Source organism: Salvelinus sp. IW2-2015, linkage group LG6.2 (genome assembly GCF_002910315.2).
Source record: "Salvelinus sp. IW2-2015 linkage group LG6.2, ASM291031v2, whole genome shotgun sequence".
Taxonomy (NCBI): domain Eukaryota; kingdom Metazoa; phylum Chordata; class Actinopteri; order Salmoniformes; family Salmonidae; genus Salvelinus; species Salvelinus sp. IW2-2015.
In genome coordinates, this window is record NC_036846.1 from 16,237,411 (window position 1) to 16,260,449 (window position 23,039).

At 42.8% G+C, this 23,039-nt stretch overlaps 1 protein-coding gene across 1 annotated transcript in view; it reads right to left on the reverse strand.

Annotated features, from left to right (window-relative positions):
* The window catches only part of diaph2 (diaphanous-related formin 2), a 717,635-nt gene that overhangs the window by 514,330 nt on the left and 180,266 nt on the right, over positions 1 to 23,039 (reverse strand). The window contains 1 exon segment of the mRNA XM_023990279.2: positions 18,449 to 18,588. Within this exon segment, the coding sequence (XP_023846047.1) occupies positions 18,449 to 18,588 (140 nt within the window).

Below are 23,039 nucleotides of genomic sequence, written 5' to 3' on the forward strand. Positions count from 1 at the left end.
AGACAGAAGGTATTTAAGTTCACATTCTCAGGAATGATAAAATTAGCATTTATCCTTTCAGACGCTGTTATAGCTTATATAAAGCAGACATCAGTATCCTCAAACAATTGGTTCTCAGAAAGGTTATGACCTTTGCAATAGCAAGAAAAGAGTGACGAGTAGCTTATTAATGAGTAAAAATACAGACATCTTTGTGAATAGGACTTAATGAATGGCCTAGCCTTTCCACTTTCTGACCTCGACTTCCTGTATGTCTCCTCTGTCCTCTGGGCATCAGGCATATTACACAATACAACCCAGGAAGGAGAAAGGTCAAAATATGAAATACCTGGAAGCATTTGATTCATATAGAAAGTTGTGATCTCAAAAGGCAATGATGGAAGGAATGAAGAGGGAAGGGTAACACAGAGATGGCATTGTGTGTTAGAGATAAGGGTGCCATTTGAGACGCACCACCAATCTTTTCACATGTGGTTGTTTCTTCCTTTATAAGTGGAGTGAAGTGCTCAGCTGTCACGACCACACACCTCTCTAATGAAGTTGTACACTTGTACTCCCCTGCCTCTTCTGTCCTCTCTAGCAGATCAGTTTTGATGACGGGACATAAATGGGATCTCTTGCATTCTCCAGCAGGTGTCTGGCCCACCTTCCCTCCATTCAGATAGGTACGTAGGAGAGAGGACAATAGAAGTAATAATCTTTGATTTGAACACAGTGACAATGGGAGCGCCCGTACCCTGTAGAAACCACTGTCAAAACCCTCTAGAAACCACTTTCGAAACCCTGTAGAAATTAATGTAGAAACCCCGTAGAAACGCTGTAGAAACGCATTGGCTAATTTCAGCACAGGGGAGAGTGGACAGCACCAGGCGACGGTGGAGTGGCTATGTGACTGACCACACAGGCACATTAACCTTCCTAGCGAGAGAGGCGAGAGAGAGAGGCAAGAAACGAGAGAAAGGCAAGAGAGAGAAAGGGGCAACAAATCACATCACATTTTATTGGTCGCTTACACATATTTTACAGATGTTATCACAGGTGCAGTGAAATGCTGCACCTGTGATAACATCTAGCTCCAACAGTGAAGTAATAACTAACAATACAAAACAATACACACAAATCCCCGAAATTAAAAGAAAGTAATTAAGAAATATCAGAACGAGCAATGCCAGATACATTTCATGACCAGAAGTATGTGGACACCTGCTCGTTGAACATCTAATTCCAAAATCATGGGCATTAATATGGAATTGGTCCCCCTTTGCTGCTATAACAGCATCCACTCTTCTGGGAAGGCTTTCCACTAGATGTTGGAACATTTCTGCTGGGACTTGCTTCCATTCAGCCACAAGAGCATTAGTGAGGTCGGGCCTGGCTTGCAGTTGGCGTTCCAATTAATTCCAAAGGTGTTTGATGGGGTTGAGTTCAGGGCTCTATGCAGGCCAGTCAAGTTCTTCCACCCCGATCTCGACAAACCATTTCTGATGGAACCTCGCTTTGTGCACGGGGCATTGTCATGCTGAAACAGGAAATGGCCTTCCCCAAACTGTTGCCACAAAGTTGGAAGCATAGAATCGTCTAGAATGTCATTGTATGCTGTAGCGTTAAGATTTCCCTTAACTGGAACTAAGTTCTTCCACCCCGATTTTTTACGTACCATGAAAAACAGCATCGGACCATTATTCTTCCTCCACAAAACTCTACAGGTGGCACTATGTATTAGGGCATGTATCTTTCTCCTGGCATCCGCCAAACCCAGATGGTACTCCAGAGTCCGATGGTGGCGAGGTTTACACCACTCCAGCCGACGCCATTGGCATTGCGCATGGTGATCTTAGGCTTGTGTGCGGCTGCTCGGCCATGGAAACTAATTTCACGAAGCTCCCGACGAACAGTTATTGTGCTGACATTGCTTCCAGAGGCAGTTTGGAACTCGGTAGTGAGTGTTGCAACGGAGGACAGACGATTTTTACGCGCTTCAGGACCCTGCGTTCCCGTTCTGTGAGCTTGTGTGACCTACCACTTCGTGGCTGAGCTATTGCTGCTCATAGATGTTTCCACTTCACAATAACAGCACTTACAGTCGACCAGGGCAACTATTTGACGAACTGACTTGTCAGTCAGGCCATTCTCCCGTGAATGTTTGTCTATGGAGATTGCATGGCAATGTGCTCGATTTTAGACACCTGTCAGCAACGGGTGTGGCTGAAATAGCAGAATCCACTGATTTGAAGGGGTGTCCACATACTTTGTATATATAGTGTAAGTAAATGTTGGTGTGGTGTGTATAGACCGTATGGACAGTATATGAATAGAAAAGCTGTGCACAGCAGTAGTTATATAGGATGAGCCATGAATGAAATACAGTATATACATATGAAGTGGGTAAAACAGTATGTAAACATTATTAAAGTGACCAATGTTCAATAACTATGTACATAGGGCAGCAGTCTCTAAGGTGCAGGGTAGAATACAGGGTGGTAGCCGGCTAGTAACAGTGACAGTTCAGTTCAGGGCAGGGTACTGGGCGGAGGCCGGCTAGTGATGACTGTTTAACAGTCTGATGGCCTGGAGATAGAAGCTGTTTTTCAGTCTCTTGGTCCCAGTTTTGATTCACCTGTACTGTCTCCGCCTTCTAGATGGTACAGGCCGTGGCTCGGGTGGCTGTAAATGATCGTGCCCGTTAATTGAAATAGGGGTTGTATGGAGCTATACCTCTGTGGAGGAATGCCATGGTTTGATATGGTAAGCAGTATAGGACCTGCACATCCACAGATGCCTCACCCCCTAGTGAGACGCTCTCTTTTCATCTTGACAGCCAGGAAAGAAATCAGTCAGTGCCACCTCCCTCATTCTAAAACTAGAATATCTGTGCAAAGAGCTGTGAGTTAATTGATCATTCAAGATATTGTTTCAAGTCATAGGCCTCGGCCTGTATTAAAGGCCTCAATACATAGGCCTGTATTAAATAGTTGTATTCTTGCTTTATGTATTTCTTCTTTTTTCCTCTTTGTGGATTCCACCACAGCAGTAGTTCTTGAGGGAATTCGTACAGTTAACTCACATATTGTCTCTCTCTATCTAGCTGGTGTTCCACTGCCCCTAACAGCAGACTGCTGTGAACTGTCATTCTACAGAGGAACAATTAGGTCACCTGATTTTCAGGAAACACATGTGTGGGCAACATGACAACATCCATAGAAATATATTGAAACTTACTGTAAATAGAAACTCTGCATAACATTTAATGTGGCATATCCAACCACCACTTCCTGTTAAAGAAAATATTGACATTTTGACACCTGGATTGTGTTCTTACTAACAGAACTGCAAATTGAAGAAAAATCTATGTGACCTATCCATAATAGACCATTGGGTGTTGACAAAAAAATGTACAAGGAAAAGGAAGTTGTAGAAATTTCAAAAGCTGTGGATGTAGAGCTGAGAATGTCAATTATCCCCTGTTTAGTTGAGTTTATTAGGATCCCCATTAGCTACTGGACACGCAGCAGCTATTTTGCCCTCAGAAAGTATTCACACTGACTTTTTCCACATTTTGTTGTGTTACAGCCTGAATTTAAAATGTATACATTTTAGATTTATGTCAAATTGGAATTATGTTTTTTGACATTTTTACAAATTAATAAAAAATGAAAAACTGAAATGCCTTCAGTCAATAAGTATTCCACCCGTTTTGATACGGCAAACCTAAATAAGTTCAGGAGTAAAAAGGCTCTTAACAAGTCACATAATAAGTTGCATGGATTCACTCTGTGTGCAATAATAGTGTTTAACGTGATGTTTGAATGACTACCTCATCTCTGTACCCCACACATGCAATTATCTCTAAGGTCCCTCCGTTTAGCAATGAATGTCAAACACAGATTCAACCACAAAGACAAGGAAGGTTTTCCAATGCCTCGCAAAGAAAGGCAGCTATTGGTAGACAGGTGAATGGTGAAGTTATTCATTACACTTTGGATAATGTATCAATATACCCAGTCACTACAAAGATACAGGTGTCCTTACTAACTCATTTGCAGGAGAGGAAGGAAACCGCTCAGGGATTTCAGCATGAGGCCAATGATGACTTTAAAACAGTTACAGAGTTTAATGGTTGTGATATTGCAAACAGGATGCACATCTTGGAATATTTGTATTCTGTACAGGCTTCCTTCTTTTCACTCTGTCATTTAGGTTAGTATTGTGGAGTAACTACAATGTTGTTCATCCATCCTAAGGCACAAAGATAAAACTGCAAAAAATGTGGCAAAGAAATAAACTTTATGTCCTGAATACAAAGCGTTATGTTTGGTGCAAATACAACACATCACGGAGTACCACTCTTCATATTTTCAAGCATGATGGTGGCTGCATCATGTTGTGGGTATGCTAGTCATCGGCACGGACTAGGGAGTTTGTAGGATAAAAAGTAACGTAATAGAGCTAAGCACAGGAAGAATCCTAGAGGAAAATGTGTTTAGTCTGCATTCCAACAGACACTGGGAGGCAAATGTACCTTTCAGCAGAACAATAACCTAAAACGCAAGGCCAAATATACACTGGAGTTGCTTACCAAGATGACATTGAATGTTCCTGAGTAGCTTACAGTGGTTCTTCCTGTAAAAGTTGCGTCATACTGCAGCACACCTTGCGGGCTGCTGCAGAATTCTATGCCACGATATTTAAGTGTCAGCCATTGTTGCCATTAATGCTAGTTAGTGCAAGTTTGACCACCAGAGGGCATCTTTGAAAAGCATTTGACTTTTTTTATATTGGCTGTATTAGAGAATTTAAAACCTTTTTTTGTATGAACATAGTATATGGGATTGATTTGAAGAAATGTAGCTTAATTAATTTGATTAATATTATGGTGTTTCTATTCCAAGAAAAACGAAAATCAAAACCCTCCGCTACAGTACTACAGTAAGAGCTAAATAATCCTAACATGTCCACACCTTAACTGTAGTCTAACAAATATCCAAACAGAGATTCAGGGAAAATTTAAATCAAGACCGGTCCCCATGCTTGTCTCAGAGCAGCGCGAAACGGTGCTGAAATAGTTGCCCACACGCGGGTAGGCTATTGCTTCTGTCTTCAATATGCTTTAAATGCCACAATGTCACAAATAATGGAACACACACAATTCTTAAAACTCTGAGAAGGGTAATAAGAGGTGATCTGCACTGCATATTAAACTGACATTCTTATTGCTATATTCCACGCGCTACTGTGTGTGTTTCGATCCTCTCGCTCTTTCTCGCAAACACACTTGCTGTCTTGACCTCTGAATGCTGTCTTTTCAAAAATACTGGTAGACTTGGGGATTTTGGTCACAGACAGTGCTATTTGCAAACACTATCATCAGATGCCTGTGTTACGCGGAACCCCGGGAAAATGAACAGGTACAGTAGGCTACAATACTGTAAAGTAGGCCAAATAATGGCAAAAATAATGCTTAAATAAATTGACTGCTGGTCTTCACTGTATGCTGCACATTTTTACGTTGTATTCCATTTCCAACAAGACTATTCAAGCGATCGGCTCCCTAATGGATGAAGATGATGAGTGCTCGGCAAAGGCCATCTGTAATCTGCTGGCATCACGGTACAACATCGCTCTAATCACAGTCAGAAGACAGTTGAAGAAACTTGCGTGGACTTATGGAAACGCTCGGCAAGACATTTCATATATATATATTTTTTGCAGAACATTAACCATGTGTGTTCTCTTGTTTTGTACAGTTCTGTAGTTTCGACCCAATGATTCGTATGACAAACAAAGAACTTTGCGTCCTGCAGACATTCAATGACGCCATCTTCACAGAAGAATCAACCGTGGCCCTTGAGCAATTTGCTCAAAATGGAGGGCAATTTCTCGCCAGGGACCAGGTCCATATTTGATTTTTGATGTTAAGTTTAGCAATTTACAAAGTAAAAGTTATTTAAAATATTGTAGCCTACACCTCACGGACTGCTATGTGTTCCACAATAATTCACTGTTGCCTCCATTTTCAGGTATCATGGCTCGGAATTTCTTTGAGGAAGAAATCGTCAAGAGATATGCTGGACCCTTTGTCGGAGAGGTGTTTCTGAGACAACATTGTTTCTTTCAAGGTAGGATTATAGCAATATTTTGTTTTGTTTAGGCCTATGTACATGTACATTTATAGCATTGTACCTAATGTTGGATGTTAGGCTAAATATATTATTTTCTTCTCCAAATGCAGACAATGCCCCAAAACACACAGTCGCTCGGGTTTGCATTGCAAATTAGGGCATAAACTGGGTTAAGACACCAGCAGAGTAAGTAGACCTTTATGTAGTAAAGTAAACATAAATAAAAAGACCTGCAACACATACGGTAGGCCTACAGTATATCTAAAAATATTTTTTTCATCTCTACATGTTGGTCTCCTGATTTAAACCCAATCGAACTTGTTTGGCATTAACTGAAAACATTCATCTGTAACTCTGCCCAGCCTACAAGCAAAGATGAACTGGTGAAGGCCATCAATATGTTTTGGCTTGAGAAATTGCCAATACATCAATGCAACAAATACATTGATCATCTCAGCAAGTTTTTACCCGTGGTCGTGGAGCTGGGGGAAGTGCAACTAAAATGTAGTTTAAAACAAACACCAGCATTTTGTCTCTCATTATGTTATTAATGAAAGCATAAAGATGTTGATGAAGAACTGTTATGGCCAAATTGGGGGATTTTCACACCTACAGCAGCCGGGCTATGAAGAGTTGCATGTCAATTCATAAACCATGTGCCATGGAATCTCTTCCCAACTATTTTGCAGTCTATATGGCTCTCTGACATTTTGTGGTTGCATGAGGTCGAGTTAGAAATGTAACACTTCAGAGTACTTAAGCATCGAATACATTGCAAATTGGTGGATTGTCACATCTACAGTAGCCGTGCTATGAAGAGTCTGTTGTCCTGCTAATAGGAAACAGTTTTTGCATGATGGGCTACACCTGTTACAGTACTACAGTACACTTGTGAAAAACAAAATGCCTCCAGCTGTCCATCACTACTGTAAATAAAAACACAGCATATTGTTTACATTCTTTATTGTAACCATAATGTCACAAATAATTTGTATCTACCTTTCCAATTACTTTTACAGCTTTGGATTTACAAATGTGCGCATTTCATTTAGTTTTTGTTAAATCCAGTTCGAATTGAAGTATAACTTCTGTATGACTGAAGCCTTTAGTGAGAGTTATAATGCTTTAATATTAAATAATTGATGCCCTCCGAATTCATACGGGGCATTTTTGATGGAATTTTTGTTAGGGCAAATATGCTCTGTGAGAATATCTAACAATAATAATTGCTTTGTAAATAAGTATGCATTATGAAAGGATTAGATTAATTAGTTAAATAAAGTCCACCTGTGTGCAATCTAAGGTTCACATGATCTCTCACATGATCTCAGTATATATACACCTGTTCTGAAAGGCCCCAGAGTCTGCAACACCACTAAGCAAGGGGCACCACCAAGCAAGTGGCCCCATGAAGACCAAGGAGCTCTCCAAATAGGTCAGGGACAATGCTGTGGAGAAGTACAGATCAGGGTAGGGTCATAAAAAAATATCCAAAACTTTGAACATCCCACGGAGCACCATTACATCCATTATTAAAAAATGGAAAGAATATGGCACCACAACAAACCTGCCAAGAGAGGGCCGCCCACCAAAACTCACAGACCAGGCAAGGAGGGCTTTAATCAGATTGGCAACAAAGAGACCAAAGATAACCCTAAAGGATCTGCAAAGCTCCACAGCGGAGATTGGTGTATCTGTCCATAGAACCACTTTAAGCCGTACACTCCACAAAGCTGGGCTTTACGGAAGAGTGGCCAGAAAAAAAGCCAGTGCTTAAAGAAAAAAATTTGTCCTCGTCTTGTCATGTCCCGTATACATATATTTTGTATCTTTTCTTCGCATATCTTTTTTATATTTTTTCTAAAACTCAACTTCAAAACACTCTCCTGCAACCCATCTCACCCAATGTGGTGCGGATCAGTTTTTTTCTAAAGTATTATTCACCTCGTATTCGGAATCCCCCAACAGCAGCTAGCCAGCTCACTAGCTACTAATCAGCTAACCTTTAGCTCGGAAAGCTCTCGCCAGTTTATACAACGCGACTCAAACCAGAGCATACCGGACATATTTTCTCTCCACATCCCCGGATTCCTACCGCAAGCTCTGGACATTTTCACCTGGATCTTCGCAGCTAGCTAGCTGCTATCCGAGTACTGGCTAACGTCGGTCCCAGAGCAAGCACCAATTAGCCTGGAGCTAGCCCATGCTAGGCCCTTTCTCCCGGCTAGCTAAAAGAGGGCCATCAGCCACTCCTGGGCTACAATACCCGGACCCCTTCTACTGCCGGAAATTCGATTATCGTGGATTTATCGGTGGTGACAGTGTTACCTAGCCTCAGTGCATTGGGCAGCTGTGAGGAGGTGCTCTAATTCTCCATGGACTTTACAGTGTCCCACAACTTTTTGGAGTTAGAGCTACAGGATGCAAATTTCTGTTTGAAAAAGCTAGCCTTTGCTTTCCTGACTGACTGCGTGTATTGGTTCCTGACTTCTCTGAAAAGTTGCATATCGCGGGGACTATTCGATGCTAGTGCAGTCCGCCACAGGATGTTTTTGTGCTGGTCGAGGGCAGTCAGGTCTGGAGTGAACCAAGGGCTATATCGGTTCTTAGTTCTACATTTTTTGAAAGGGGCATGCTTATTTAAGATGGTGAAGAAATTACTTTTAAAGAACAACCAGGTTAGGGGAGGGCTTGGTCGGCAGGGATGTTCTTGTCCCATCGCGCATTAGCGACTCCTGTGGCTGGCCGGGCGCAGTACATGCTGACACGGTCGCCAGGTGTACGGTGTTTCCCTGACACATTGGTGCGGCTGGCTTCCGGGTTAAGTAGGCATTGTGTCAAGAAGTAGTGCGGCTTGGATATGTTGTGTTTTTGAGGACGCACAAATCTCGACCATCGCCTCTCCCAAGTCCGTACAGGAGTTGCAGCAATGAGACAAGACTAACTACCAATTGGATACCACGAAATTGGGGAGAAAGGTGTTTAAAAATATATATCCCTTACACAGCCTGGAGTTGGGTGCTCGTGTTTCTTGGCCCAAGCAAGTCTCTTCTTATTATTGGTGTCCTTTAGTAGTTATTTCTTTGCAGCAATTCGACCATGAAGGCCTGATTCACACAGTTGATGTTGAGATGTGTCTGTTACTTGAACTCTGTGAAGCATTTATTTGGGTTGCAATTTCTGAGGCTGGTAACTCTAATGACTTTATCCTCAATGTTATCCTCAAAGCGGGCGAAGGTGTTTAGCTTGTCTGGGATTAAGTGTCCCCGACATGGCTGGTTTTCCCTTTGTAATCTGTGATTGTCTGTAGACCCTTCCAAATAAGTATTGTGTCTTGAGCCATTGAATTGCGGCTTCATTTTGTCTCTGTACTGTTCGTATTCAACCATATTCCCAGTCACCTTGCCATGGTTAAATGCAGTGTTTGGCGCTTTCAGTTTAGCGTGAATGCTGCAATCTATCCACGGTTTGGGTAGGTTTTCATAGTCACATTGGGAACATCCCCTATACACTTCCTGATGAACTCAGTCACCGTGTCCACATCATTATCCGAGGCTACCCGGAACATATCCCAGTACGTGTGATCAAAACAATCTTGAAGCATGGATTTTGATTGGTCAGATCAGCGTTGAGTTTCTGCCTATTGGAAGGGAGGAGCAAAATGGAGTCGTGATCTGATTTGCCGAAGGGAGGGCGGGGGAGGGCCTTTTAGGCATCCCGGAATAGAGAATAGCAGTGATCGAGTGTTTTCCCAGCGCCAGTGCTACAGTCAATGTGTTGATAATACTTCATTAGCATTTTTCTCAAATTTGCTTTGTAAAAATCCTAAATTACAATAAATGCTGCATCAGAATATATGGTTTCCAGTTTGCATAAAGTCCAGTGTAGTTCCTTGAGGGCCGTTGTGGACTCGGCTTGAGGGGGAATATACATGGCTGTGACTATAACCGAAGTTAATTATCTTGGGAGGTAATATGTTCAGCATTTGATTGTGAGGTATTCTAGGTCGGGTGAACAAAAGGACTTGAGTTTCTGTAAGTTATCACAATCACACCATGAGTGGTTAATCATGAAACATACACCACGCCCTTCTTCCCGGAGAGTTCTTTATTCCTGTCTGCGCGATGTACTGAGAACCCAGCTGGCTGTAAGGACAGGGACAGTATATCCAGAGAGAGCCATGACTCCGTGAAACAGAGTATGGTACAGTCCCTGATGTCTCTTTAGAAGGATATCCTTGCCCTCAGCCCGTCTACTTTATTGTCCAGGGACTGAACATTAGCGAGTAATATACTCAGAAGCGGTGGATGGTTTGCCCGCTTCCTGAGTGGGACTAGAAGTCTACTCCGAATACCTCTTCTCCGCCGGCGGCGTCTTGGAGCAGCCTGCGAACAAGGATCCAGTTCGGGAAAGTCGTATTCCTGGTCGTAATGCTTACTGCCGCTCTGATATCTAAAAGTTCTTTCCGGCTGTATGTAATAACACAAAAAAACGTTCTGGGCTGATAGTGTAAGAAATAACACACAAAAAAATCTAAATACTGCAATGTTGCTTAGGAGCTAGAAGCAGAGCTGCCATGTCTGTCGGCGCCAGTTCATTGCATTCAATGAGCATCAGGTGAACTCCCTTCAATATTAGCTAACTAGCTAATGTTATACTGCATTTAAAGTCAATCTGGTGACATCAAAATGACGACAAAAGGTTTTACTACAAATTATTTGCCTCCTTTTGAATGGCATTGTCGTTCAAAACAATATTATGATGAAACATGCAACCCATGAATACATAACTGAGTGACGCATTAAACTGTTTTTGGTGTGGGTACAGTGAAGAAACCCATAGTGGCGTGTCTGGTGGGGTATGCATGTCGGTTTGAAGTGTATTGAAATAGATTATACAGTGGTTAGGCATTTTCAACACACAAATGTTTCTTAAAAAGACTGGAAGAGAAGTAGTACATTTCTCTTCAACCTTCAACCATGAAATACTACCATGCATGTTATTGATGTTAGTTCTGTATGTGCAGCTAAGGGCAAGGTGTGCTGCTCTGTTTTGAGTCAGCTGCAGCTATGCTAGGTCTTTCTTTGCTGCACTTGACCATATTACCTGACAGTAATCAAGATGGAACAAGATCAGAGCCTGAACAACAAGTACAGTTGATGTGTCTAAAACGCAGAACATTTTTCTATAACAGACATACCTCTCCCCATCTTCACAACTGTACCTGCACAAAAATACAATTTCTAACTAAATCAATATGGAATTAAAATGTGAATTATGTATACCTCACTCCAGGGCTCCCGTAGATATGGCTACCTCTGGGTATATTTTAAGAGGGACGCCCATTTCATTTTTTACACCATCTGTTAACCTCAGTCACTGAGGAGATTTGGATCTTTGGTCTCCTTAACTGCTTCGGGGGGAAAGGCTGCAATGAATTCAGCGACGTTAGAGTTTTAACCAAGTTAACCCACTCTTTTCTGAGTGCGTAAAAGTTACACTGGAATATACATGAAGCATTAACGTGAAGATTGACAATGAACTATGCTGAAGAAACAATCGTAAAGTTTCAAAAAAGGCCTGCGTGTAGTACTCTATGATAATGTGTTAAACAAAATAAAAAACATACATTTGGGATATTATAAGAAAAATAACAGAAAAAACTAATGGGGGAGAGTCAAATATATAAATTGTGTAAAATACAAAAACAACACGGAGCAATATTTAAATCATGCCTCATGGGCCCATAGATAGATTATATTCTCATTTCAAAACGTATTTCTCCTTGACAAGAAAAAAATAACTTACAAAAAGCCTAGGGGGGTGCAGGAAGGTTGAGAATAACATTTGGAGTCTGGAGAGTGAAGTCCCACAGCATAGACGATCCCGACTGAGCTCTTCAAACCCATGGTAAACGGACACTATATATTTCAGGTCCAACAGTTGAAGTTTTGATCACTTTCTTTTCTTACTTCCCGGAGGAAGTCAAAGTTGATGGTAATGGTAAAAATCTAATTACCATTATGTCCCAGAGAGGAGCTGGGAAAGCAAAGGCCTCTTGACCCAAAAAGTGTGTGATATGCCTATCTTGTCCTCTTCTGTCCATGTAGGAGAGCTTAGCCAGACCCTGGATATTTTCAAAGACTCCATCATAGACTGAGAAACACGGCCATTCTAAAGCTAGCCGACATGAATATTATGGCTTTCTGTCTTATTTATAACACATTTGGCCATAAGAGTTTGGGGAAACATATTTCCAGACAAATACGCCACCGGAATACGAGAAAGCTAAAGATACTTTTGAACGCCTTTGAGGACATGGCGTTTCATAAAGCCATATTTCAACTTTCTTGGACCGCTGTGGAGTTTGATTTAGCTGTGGACAACACTGCCCAGAATCACAAAGTGAATAAAAAGGATCAATTATGGATGATTGACAGAGATAGGCAGCCATTTCCGCACCAGAAATGACAAAGTTTAAAACACTCTCTCCCTCGCTTTAATAAAGCATCTCTGGCAAACTGGGCTGGCACCTCTGTCTCCCCAAACTCACTGCAGAAACATCCGTCAGCACAGTGCTGACTTGTTATTACATGTCCCATAACCTTTCAGCCTGAGAAGACACTTCACATGCAAAAGACTAAGAGATCTTCAATGACTGCTAACCTGGCTGCAATAAGCCATCATCCACTCAACAGTGTTTTAGTGGGTTTACATGTCATCAGTTAAGTCATTATAGTGGCGTAAATAAATAATAATAAATAAATAATATTTTAACTTAGGTTACATGTAACTAAAAGGTTTCAATGTCAGCATTTCTATTCTAATGAGAACAGGTTGGTTATTAAGTAACATACAATAACTGTGATTATACCTGTAGTAATTATATTGATGGTAGCTGGGCAGTAGATCGGCCTACTTTTTATGAAGGTTTGTCAATAGGCCCCGGCTGTTGGGAATATAGCTGCTCTTTTAGAAAGCGGATGGCCTCTAAAATCGAAAGCGGAGAATACAGTATTTATAATTTTCGACATGCCTCTTTTCCAAACGTCAAGAAACCTCCTAGAGTTTTCAGAAGCCGGCTTCTGGGATTCAACCAAGAACTTCGACAAAGCCGTTATTGCAGAGAAATGTACACCACGGCTTCTCTAACAAACAAACAGCTACCGACATCAACATTTCGTGGAGGTCGTTTTTGTTTCGAAAGTGTGAATTTTCTGAAAATCCATCTCCCACAGTCAGTCACTTGGTGGATGTTTAATTCATTTCTTAGTCAGTCATTTTGTTCTCTTCCGACTGGAGACTGATGAGGTGCCTCCTATAAAGAAGCATCCCCACTTCAAAGCTACTATTAAGCCCATTACCGGAGCTATGTGTTACCTCCAGAGCACGTGGCTACAGGCATTAAGCCGGGGTAAAGCTGGCGAGACCGATAGACACAGACGCCCTGGCAGTAGCTGTGAGATCACTACAATGCTCCATCTTGACTCTCCAGGCCTGACCTAGAAGAGGAGAAAACTCCTAGCGTCAGCAGCAATCCACAGCTGCCTGCACACAAAGGCCCCCAAATTGCCCAAGAGAAAATGTTAGTCATGCTATGAAGATTTTCCCACATAATGAAAAGTTGGAGCCAAGTTCAATTTTGGTCTAAATCTGTCTGGGGGATCTGAGTCGAGCAAGTCGAGCAAATTCAATATGAAAGTCACTGCTGGGATTTGAAGGGAGTCAGACTGTAATATTAAAGGCTTAGCACGAGGAACTCCAAAGCCGGGCTTTTGAATGTGTGAAGCAGTGTGTTCCCTGTGTAGAACCTAAGAACCCTCTTACTTCCTTTTATTAGGAAGGTATTGGTAGAGCATCAGGACAGGTAGTGGTATGTAGCTCAGAGGGGGTGAGCTCTAACCCTGCCAGAGGACAATTACCCCCACGTAGTGAACTTAGAAGTGGGAAGCGGAGCAAGCAAAATATAAATGTACATGACAAAAGCCTGTCGAGTTTGTGCATGAGTGGGTGTGAAAAAAAGTTCAGAAATACGTCTTTGCTTTCTGAATTCCTTCTGCTGCCAGCCCTGTGGCACTTCTCTCACACTGCAACACCAGAGAAGAAGAAAAATATATATATCTTTTTTTGTAATCGGTGAAAAAACAAAAACAACTACCATTAGATACACCACCACACATTAACTCTCCATACATACATTGGAAAATAAGAGACCGTGATTATCTGTGAGTTGGCATCTTGCTTCAAGTCGGCGGATTAAAAGTTAATGAAACAACTTATTGGAGAGTGGCGAGAGACGGAGTCGTGATAAGTCTAAATGAAGGAGTGAATGTCTAAACTAAAGAATAAAAAGGGGAAGGAACATGAGATTAAGAATAGGTCAGGCAATAATTATATTCCAAAAGAGGTGGGTTGGGGAGGGGGAGAGAGAAAAGGGCAGCTTGAGGAAGCCATGAGCCTGGAGATGGAAGGGGCCTGCGGGGAATGTTGGGGGGCTGCTTACGTCACAGAGCAACACAGGTCTCTCAGGGAAAAAGACTAACTCTATTAAAGAGCTTGAAGATTGTCACTTCTGCTGAGTTAAGTAGAGGTAATTGGAGGGGGGGGGGACTTGGCTGTCCACAAACAGCAGTGGTTTAATGAATTTCTAAGTCCCACTTATTGGTCTTTGGTTTCTTGTTTGAATAGCATAGCAACTTTCTTAATCATTCTTAAAACACACAGCCGAAAGAAAACAAAGCATCCAAAGTGTTTTTGGACAGCCGCGTTTAGCATTCATGATCTATCGTGGTGGTTAGGGGTCATTTTGTACTGGTCAAATAATTATGCTGTATTGATCTTTCTCCCTGTGTTATTATCACACGCTGCAATATACATTTCTCATACGGTCTCTGAAAATACAGGTAACTGCCAAACTAAAGGAACCACCAACATAAATGATGTTAATAGGGCATTGAGCCAGAACAGCTTTTTGCACGTTGGCATAGATGTGTCTGGAACTCTATTGTAGGAACGCGACGCCATTCCTCCATGATAAATTCCATCGTTTGGTGTTTTGTTGATTGTGGTGGAAAACTCTCTCAGGCGCCATTCCAGAATCTCCTATAAGTGTTCAATTTGGTTGAGATCTGTTTACAGACGGCCATGGCATATGGTTTACATAGTTTTCATGCTCATCAAATCCTGCAGTGACCACTCGAGCCCTGTTGGTGGGGTCATCCAATGGGGGCATAGCCATGGTGGCCAAAATAATGGCCTGTCCAGCATTTTTATACATGACCCTACGCATGATGGGATTTTAATTGCTTAATTAACTCAGGAACCACACATGTAGAAGCACCTGCTTTCAATATACTTTGTAACCCTCATTTACTCAAGTGTTTCCATCCTTTTTGGCAGTTAGCTGTATGTTACACTGGGCTGAGAGATCAGCAAGTGTGGAGAGAGTTGAGCTGCATTCTACACTTGATCAAAATGGGTACACAGATAAAACACTATAGTGCCCTGTGTTCAACTACATTTCCAAAAGTAGATATCAGCCATTTGTATAAGAGTACCTTAATAAATATAGAATACAGCTACCACAGAATTACAATCTGATAGATACGGAATATATATTTACTAACGCTATCATTTACGCCAAAGGAATTTAAAATGAATTCATTGGAACATATTTGTTGTTCAAACACAGGCATACAGTTTGACTACCATGGTAAATGAGAGAAGAAGAAGTGAATAACTGGAGAACTTGTGAGTAATGAGCCCATGGCAAAACTGCAGGGTGATTTGCATTTTCTCTGCAAGCAATGTTCCTCCCTATACTGAAGAACTCACAACAAGTTAGAGCAACAGAAATAGCCAGAGCTGGTGGTCAGGTCACTAAGCTGGTGGTCAGGTCATTGAAATCAACAACTTTGAGCAGCCACATAACGTTTTGGCAGTGTAATATTCAAGGTGGTAACTTTGTATGTGTCAACTATTTTTGCCATTCTACCCTGGCCAGAAAGTACTTTTGACGTAGGATATTTCATCCAAGATAATGGGCGTCTACTTTTGTTTAAGTTAAATTAATTATTAAACTACCATGAAAGAGCACTTGCAATGAAGCCTGTCCTTACGTAGTCCACAGGTGGTAGGTACTGGAATTCAAAAATACAGTGCATTACGCAGCTGTGTTTCGCATGGCTGTTCCCAGCACACCGACTATGGCAGAGAAAAGGTTACATTAACATAGTGCAATCAGAACACAGGCCGGCAAGTTTGATTTCCTGTGTGTTGTGATCCGTGACAATTAAGTGCATTCATATTAATTGTGAGTAACCTTCGCTATGCTCCAAGAGGCCAACATGTCCCCTCTATCTCCTCCTCCGCTCCCTTCGCTTTCAGTAAAACAATGAGAGGCCTGAAGAGGAGCAGCGGGGTGGGCTTCCAACAGCGCTGTGCTTCTCCCAGCCCCCCCATCTCACCCCAGGGTGCCTTTCTCCTGGCTAAGCTTGGCCTTCCGTGGGCGTCCAAGACGCTGCCGCAGAGCGCCGCTCCCTCCCTCTGTGGTCACGAGTTCAGCGGTTTGAAAACATCCAGAGGGCGAACCTGGCCTCCCTCGGTCCCCTTGGCACTAACTGGCCTTTTGCCATGTGAGGAGGAGTGGTGTGATTTTCATAGCTAGCGGTGCTGAACTTTACAGCTCGGCAAGGTGCAAAGGGAGCGTTATGTGGGTTTTTCAAACAGAAATGATTTACGCCAATTTCCCCCTGATTAATGAGCAGGCAGACAGTAGGTGAACAGCACAAAGGCAGGTCTGGGAACAGTTTTTCTGTTATCAGATAAAGCCAAACAATGCAAATGTGTCTTTAGCTTAATGAAAGCAAGAACTTGGGAGGTTACCTTAAGGCGGAGTATTTATCCATCATTGGTGGGATTTTTTCAAAGGAAGAGAAAAACAAAGTTTTGCTGTTTACCTTGTTTTTCCAACTGTGGTTTCTAGCTACACGGTTACTCAGCCACAGAAAGAAAGATGGGCGGGGGAATTTTCAGCAGAAATCTATTAATCGCTTTGGAGTGCAGAGCACGTTGTGTTGTTCTGTGGGTGTGCATGATCTTTCCAGTGAGACCACACCAAAGCCTAGTCGTTTTCCAAGCTGTTAGGATGCCAGGATATTGCCTCCGCTGTATCTCCCAGAACAAATAAATGGCCCTCTGGGGCTACTGCCGGGCCATCTCCGAAGATTGGGGGTCGGTCATAAAAGAAGATCTGCCACTCATCTGATAATCACTTTATATGCACCATTCATTGATTCGCATTAAAAAACATCTCTTCGACAGTGGGGCTTGGTGAATAATTGAGAGTGTTCGTCTGTCATTGAGGGTTCCTCCGGGCTGTTGGGACCAAATTAAATTTGAACATCCCTATCTACAAGAACGGAAGATGAGAACTTTGTGGGTGGAAAAAGGCTCCCACAACGCAGTTGCCGTGGCCTAATTATGGTTGAGTGACGGGCCCATCAAAGCTTGCTAGAAACGGGCACAGGACTGAGAGAAAAAGAGAATTATCTTAACATGAACTATTATGAAAACAGATTAAAAATAGGGGGCTGTGGGCAGCGAATGCCACTCTTGGTGATGGGGGAAACGGAGAGATATTAAAGACACTCGTTGATCTTATGGTGAGGGCCGCCATGCTTATTAAGGTCTCAGAGACAGGGAATGGCTGGCTTTCTGATGTGGAAAAGAGGGACTTCCTATCTATTAGAAGCTAATGGATAGAGTGGTGATGGAATGACAGGCTATGGGCTTCCACTCTATGCTTGTTTTAAATGGGCAATGCTATGGGCTATTCTTGTTCAACCAAGCCCATCGCTCTGTGTGAATCAGAGTCTAAGAGATCTCCTGACATAGATCCAATTAGCAATGGAAGGTATCCAGCAGATGCCAACTTCTTCTGTGTTCACACAGGCAGCCCAATTATGATATTTTTAACCCCTAATTGGTGTTTTGACCAATCACATCAGCTCTTTTCACATCAGATCTTTTCAGAGATTGGTCTGATTGGTCAATAGACCAATTAGTGGACCAATTAGACCAATTAGTGGAAATAATATCAGGATTGGGCTGCCTGTGTGAACGCAGCAATAGATGAAGCAAATGAGGTGTGCATAAACTTTTTGTCGGAACTGTACTGAGAATTGAGTGAACGTCAGTAGACGTTCCCCCATGAGGAGGGTAGAACATAACTAGAGGAACAGGTTGGCCAGAATGGAGGTTCATTTAAGGGCCTTAAGTTCCACCTAAGAATCAAGAGGCTTAAGTCAGTAAGAGAGTAAGGACCATACCTGACAGGGTTACTGGTGAGAGACACACGAAGGGACTCCAGGCAGATGAGCAGCTTGTCCTCACTGATGCCAGAGCGCAGCTCGTGGACATATTCCTGTGATGATAGTGTACACTCATGCTTGCTGTTCCTTAGTCCTCCCTGCAGAGAAAACGCACAGAAGAGATTCATTATTATAGTACGGAAACTGTAGTCTTATTACTCTGTTGAACATTGATCAGAAAATAGTTGCCAATCCTAACACAGGGAAACATACCAAAGGTATCACAAATACTAGATCAACAGAAAGAAAACAAGTCTTAAATAGAAACACAGAGAAACCCATAACTTTTATTTAGCCACTGATCTTGATAACTGCATCACAAAACATAAAGCCTTTAGCTGGGGGTGTTGTAGGTGCCATTTAGGATGGATTTATGGATTTAGGATCTTATCCAGCTGAAACACAGATGATCGCTTGTGGCAGGAGGAAAGGTTCATGGCCATGGGATCCTCAGGTATCACTCCTCCTCACAGCACACATCAGGAGTAACATATCAAAGCACTGTGGATTCCAGCAGGTGACAATGACTACTAGTACATTCTAAACTCAGCAAAAAAAGAAACGTCCCTTTTTCAGGACCATGTCTTTCAAAGATATTTCGTAAAAATCCAAATAACTTCACAGATCTTCATTGTAAAGGGTTTAAACACTGTTTCCCATGCTTATTCAATGAACCATAAACAATTAATGAACATGCACCTGTGGAACGGTCGTTAAGACACTAACAGCTTACAGACGGTAGGCAATTAAGGCCAGTTATGAAAACGTAGGACACTAAAGAGGCGTTTCTACTGACTCTGAAAAACACCAAAAGAAAGATGCCCAGCGTCCCTACTCGTCTGCGTGAACGTGCCTTAGGCATTCTGCAAGGAGGCATGAGGACTGCAGATGTGACCAGGGCAATAAATTGCAATGTCCGTACTGTGAGACGCCTAAGACAGAGCTACAGGGAGACAGGATGGACAGCCGATCGTCCTTGCAGTGGCAGACCACGTGTAACAAGACCTGCATAGGATCGGTACATCCGAACATCACACCTGCGGGACAGGTACAGGATGGCAACAACAACTGCTCTCTGGATAAGAGCGTCTGCTAAATGACTTAAATGTAAATGTAAATGTAATGCTCGAGTTACACCAGGAACGCACAATCCCTCCATCAGTGCTCAGACTGTCCACAATAGGCTGAGAGAGGCTGGACTGAGGGCTTGTAGGCCTGTTGTTAGGCAAGTCCTCACCAGATCACCGGCAACTATGTTGCCTATGGGCACAAACCCACCGTTGCTGGACAACACAGGACTGGCAAAACGTGCTCTTCACTGACAAGTCGCGGTTTTGTCTCACCAGGGGTGATGTTCGGATTCGCGTTTATCGTCAAAGGAATGAGCGTTACACCGAGGCCTGTACTCTGGAGCGGGAGCGATTTGGAGGTGGAGGGTCCGTCATGGTCTGGGGCGGTGTGTCACAGCATCATCGGACTGAGCTTGTTGTCATTGCAGGCAATCTCAACACTGTGCGTTACAGGGAAGACATCCTCCTCCCTCATGTGGTACCCTTCCCCCATCCTGACATGACCCTCCAGCATGCCAATGCCACCAGCCATACTGCTCGTTCTGTGCCTGATTTCCTGCAAGACAGGAATGTTTATGTCTCAGTTGTTGAATCTTATGTTCATACAAATATGTACACGTTAAGTTTGCTGAAAATAAACGCAGTTGACAGTGAGAGGACGTTTCTTTTTTTGATGAGTTTAGATACTGCTTGTGTCCACCCACGCTCAACTCCCATGTTAAACTAGCCTTTATCAAATACAGGAAACAGGCAAAGTAAATTAGCAATTTTTTTTGCAACAACACGAGTTAGACATTTTCTTTGTGGATCACAGTGATTTGATCCATAATTGACATGGTAAACAGGGTAATGTCATTGACAATCTCCAAGTGGTGCTACCATGAAGAGGAGCCAAAACTTTGCCTTCCATCGCCGTATTCAGATTGAGGGATAGGGAACGGGGATAGGGAACGGGGATAGGGAACGGGGATAGGGATGCTCCGGATGTGTTCTAACTTCCCTCAATCAGCTAAGGCTGAACTGACACAGAGGTCTATCCCACAGGGAGCTGCCAACCCTCCCGACTAACATGCATGCTGATCACTAGCGGCCATGCTTCCTCTAAATGGATTCCTGTGTAGAACTTTAAAAGAGAGGCTAGCACATGTTGCACAGACCCTCCCTGCAGCTGGCAAAGACAAACAGACACTGTTTCATCTCGCATGAACATACCGCTACACAATACTGGTGGTTTGATTGGGTTTCACTGTTGTAGAGCTACTGTGAAATAGCTGATGAGTCGATGCCTCATACCTAATTCAACATGTCTGTGGTCAAAGATGACTGCGGGAAGGGGTGCAGCCAGGACTGGTGACTGAATTGTGTATGGGTAAACAAAAAACGAATCACTGAGTCTATCATGTATATTACAGGGCCTGTCCAAACAGTCCCCCTTCTCTTTCGGTAAACAAGCCTAGACTGGTTAAGTCATGACTTTCCCCCATCTGTTCAGATCAATTTGTTTTACCTGCCTAGAAGACTGAATAGTTCGGTATACACTCCCACCAGTATCTAAACCCAAGAAGACTGAATAGCACGGTATTCACTCCCACCAGTATCTAAACCCAAGACGACTGAATAGCACGGTATTCACTCCCACCAGTATCTAAACCCAAGAAGACTGAATAGCACGGTATTCACTCCCACCAGTATCTAAACCCAAGAAGAGTGAATAGCACGTATTCACTCTCCACCAGTATCTATAACCCAACGCACTGATAGCTACGTCATTCACTCCCACCAGTAATCTAAAACCCAAGGACGACTGAAAGCACAGTATTCACTTCCAAGCCAGGTAATCTAAACCGCAGACGACTGAATAGCACGGTATGCACTCCCACCAGTATCTAAACCCAAGACGATCTGAAATAGCAAGCGGTATTCACTCCCACAGTTATCTAAAACCAAGACGACTGAATAGCACGGTATCACTCCCACCAGTATCTAAACCCAAAGACGACTGAATAGCACGGTATTCCACTCCCACCAGATCTAAAACCAAGACGACTGAGATAGCACGTATTTCACTCCCACCAGTATCTAAACCAAGACGACTGAATACACAACTTATCACTCCCACCAGTATCAAACCAAGACGACCTGAATAGGACACGGTATTCACTCCCACCAGTATCTAAAACCACAGACGACTGAATAGCACGAGTATACTCCCACCAGTATCTAAACCCCAAGACGACTGAATACACGGGTATTCACTCCCACCAGTATCTAAACCAAGAGACGACTGAATAGCAACGTATTCACGTCCCACCATATGTATCTAAACCCAAGACGATACTGAAGTACACACGGTATCTCACTCCCACCGAGCTATTAAATCGTAGACAAAGACGACTGAATAGCACGGTAGTTATCACGTCCCACCCAGTATCTAAAGCCCCAGACGACTGAATAGCACGGTATTCACCCCACACCAGTATCTAAACCCAAGACGACTGAATAGCACGGTATTCACTCCCACCAGTATCTAAACCCAAGACGACTGAATAGCACGGTATACACTCCCACCAGTATCTAAATCTAGGACAAAGAGCCAAGACAAATAAATAGTGAGTTCTGTCAATCCATTCTCTGTTCTTGTACTCCCTGACATTTGTCATGTGAAAAATTCTGCAATGAAAAAAACGAAAATACATTGAATTCCAATCTTGTAAATCACCTTGTCAGATTACCTGACAGAAGGTGGTATTGTAGATGGTATTCTTTCAGATAGACATTGTTTTATTCGTCACAACCTGAGAAAAACAAAACTGCCAGCCAAAGTTGGGACAAAAACAAGGAATATGTTTTTATTTTGATTTATTTTGTATTTAACCTTTATTTAACTAGGCAAGTACGTTAAGAACAAATTCTTATGTACAATGACAGCCTACTCCGGCCAAAACCCGACGACGCTGGGCCAATTGTGCGCCACCCTGTGGGACTCCCAATCACGGCCAGAAGTGATACAGCCTGGATTCAAACCAGGTACTATAGTGACGCCTCTTGCACTGAGATGCAGTGTCTTAGATTGCTGCGTCACTCGGGAGCTCAAAAGGTGGCATATCAACCTAACCCAGTTACAGGTAGAACTGAATCAATGGAGGTGGAGGAGGTGGAAACAGGGTGAAGAAACAGTATCAGAAATGTCTCGATTGCAGTTGAATGATCTTGAATCTGTTCATCTCAGGACTTTGCCGGTTCCACACCAAGCATGTTGCACTAATAGGCAGTTTGGGGATAATAAGCGGCTTCTTTCATCTGGAGGGAAGAGAGGTCTGGTAGCCGTCTCCCGCGTGGCAGAATCAAAGAGAAAGAATCTGTCTGGTCTATGTGAGAGGAAGGAAGGACATCAGCGAGCTAATGACATTGTGGAGAAAAAACATCTAAGCTCATGGGGTGATTCTTGTTATAGTGAAAGGATACGTTTGGTCAGTATT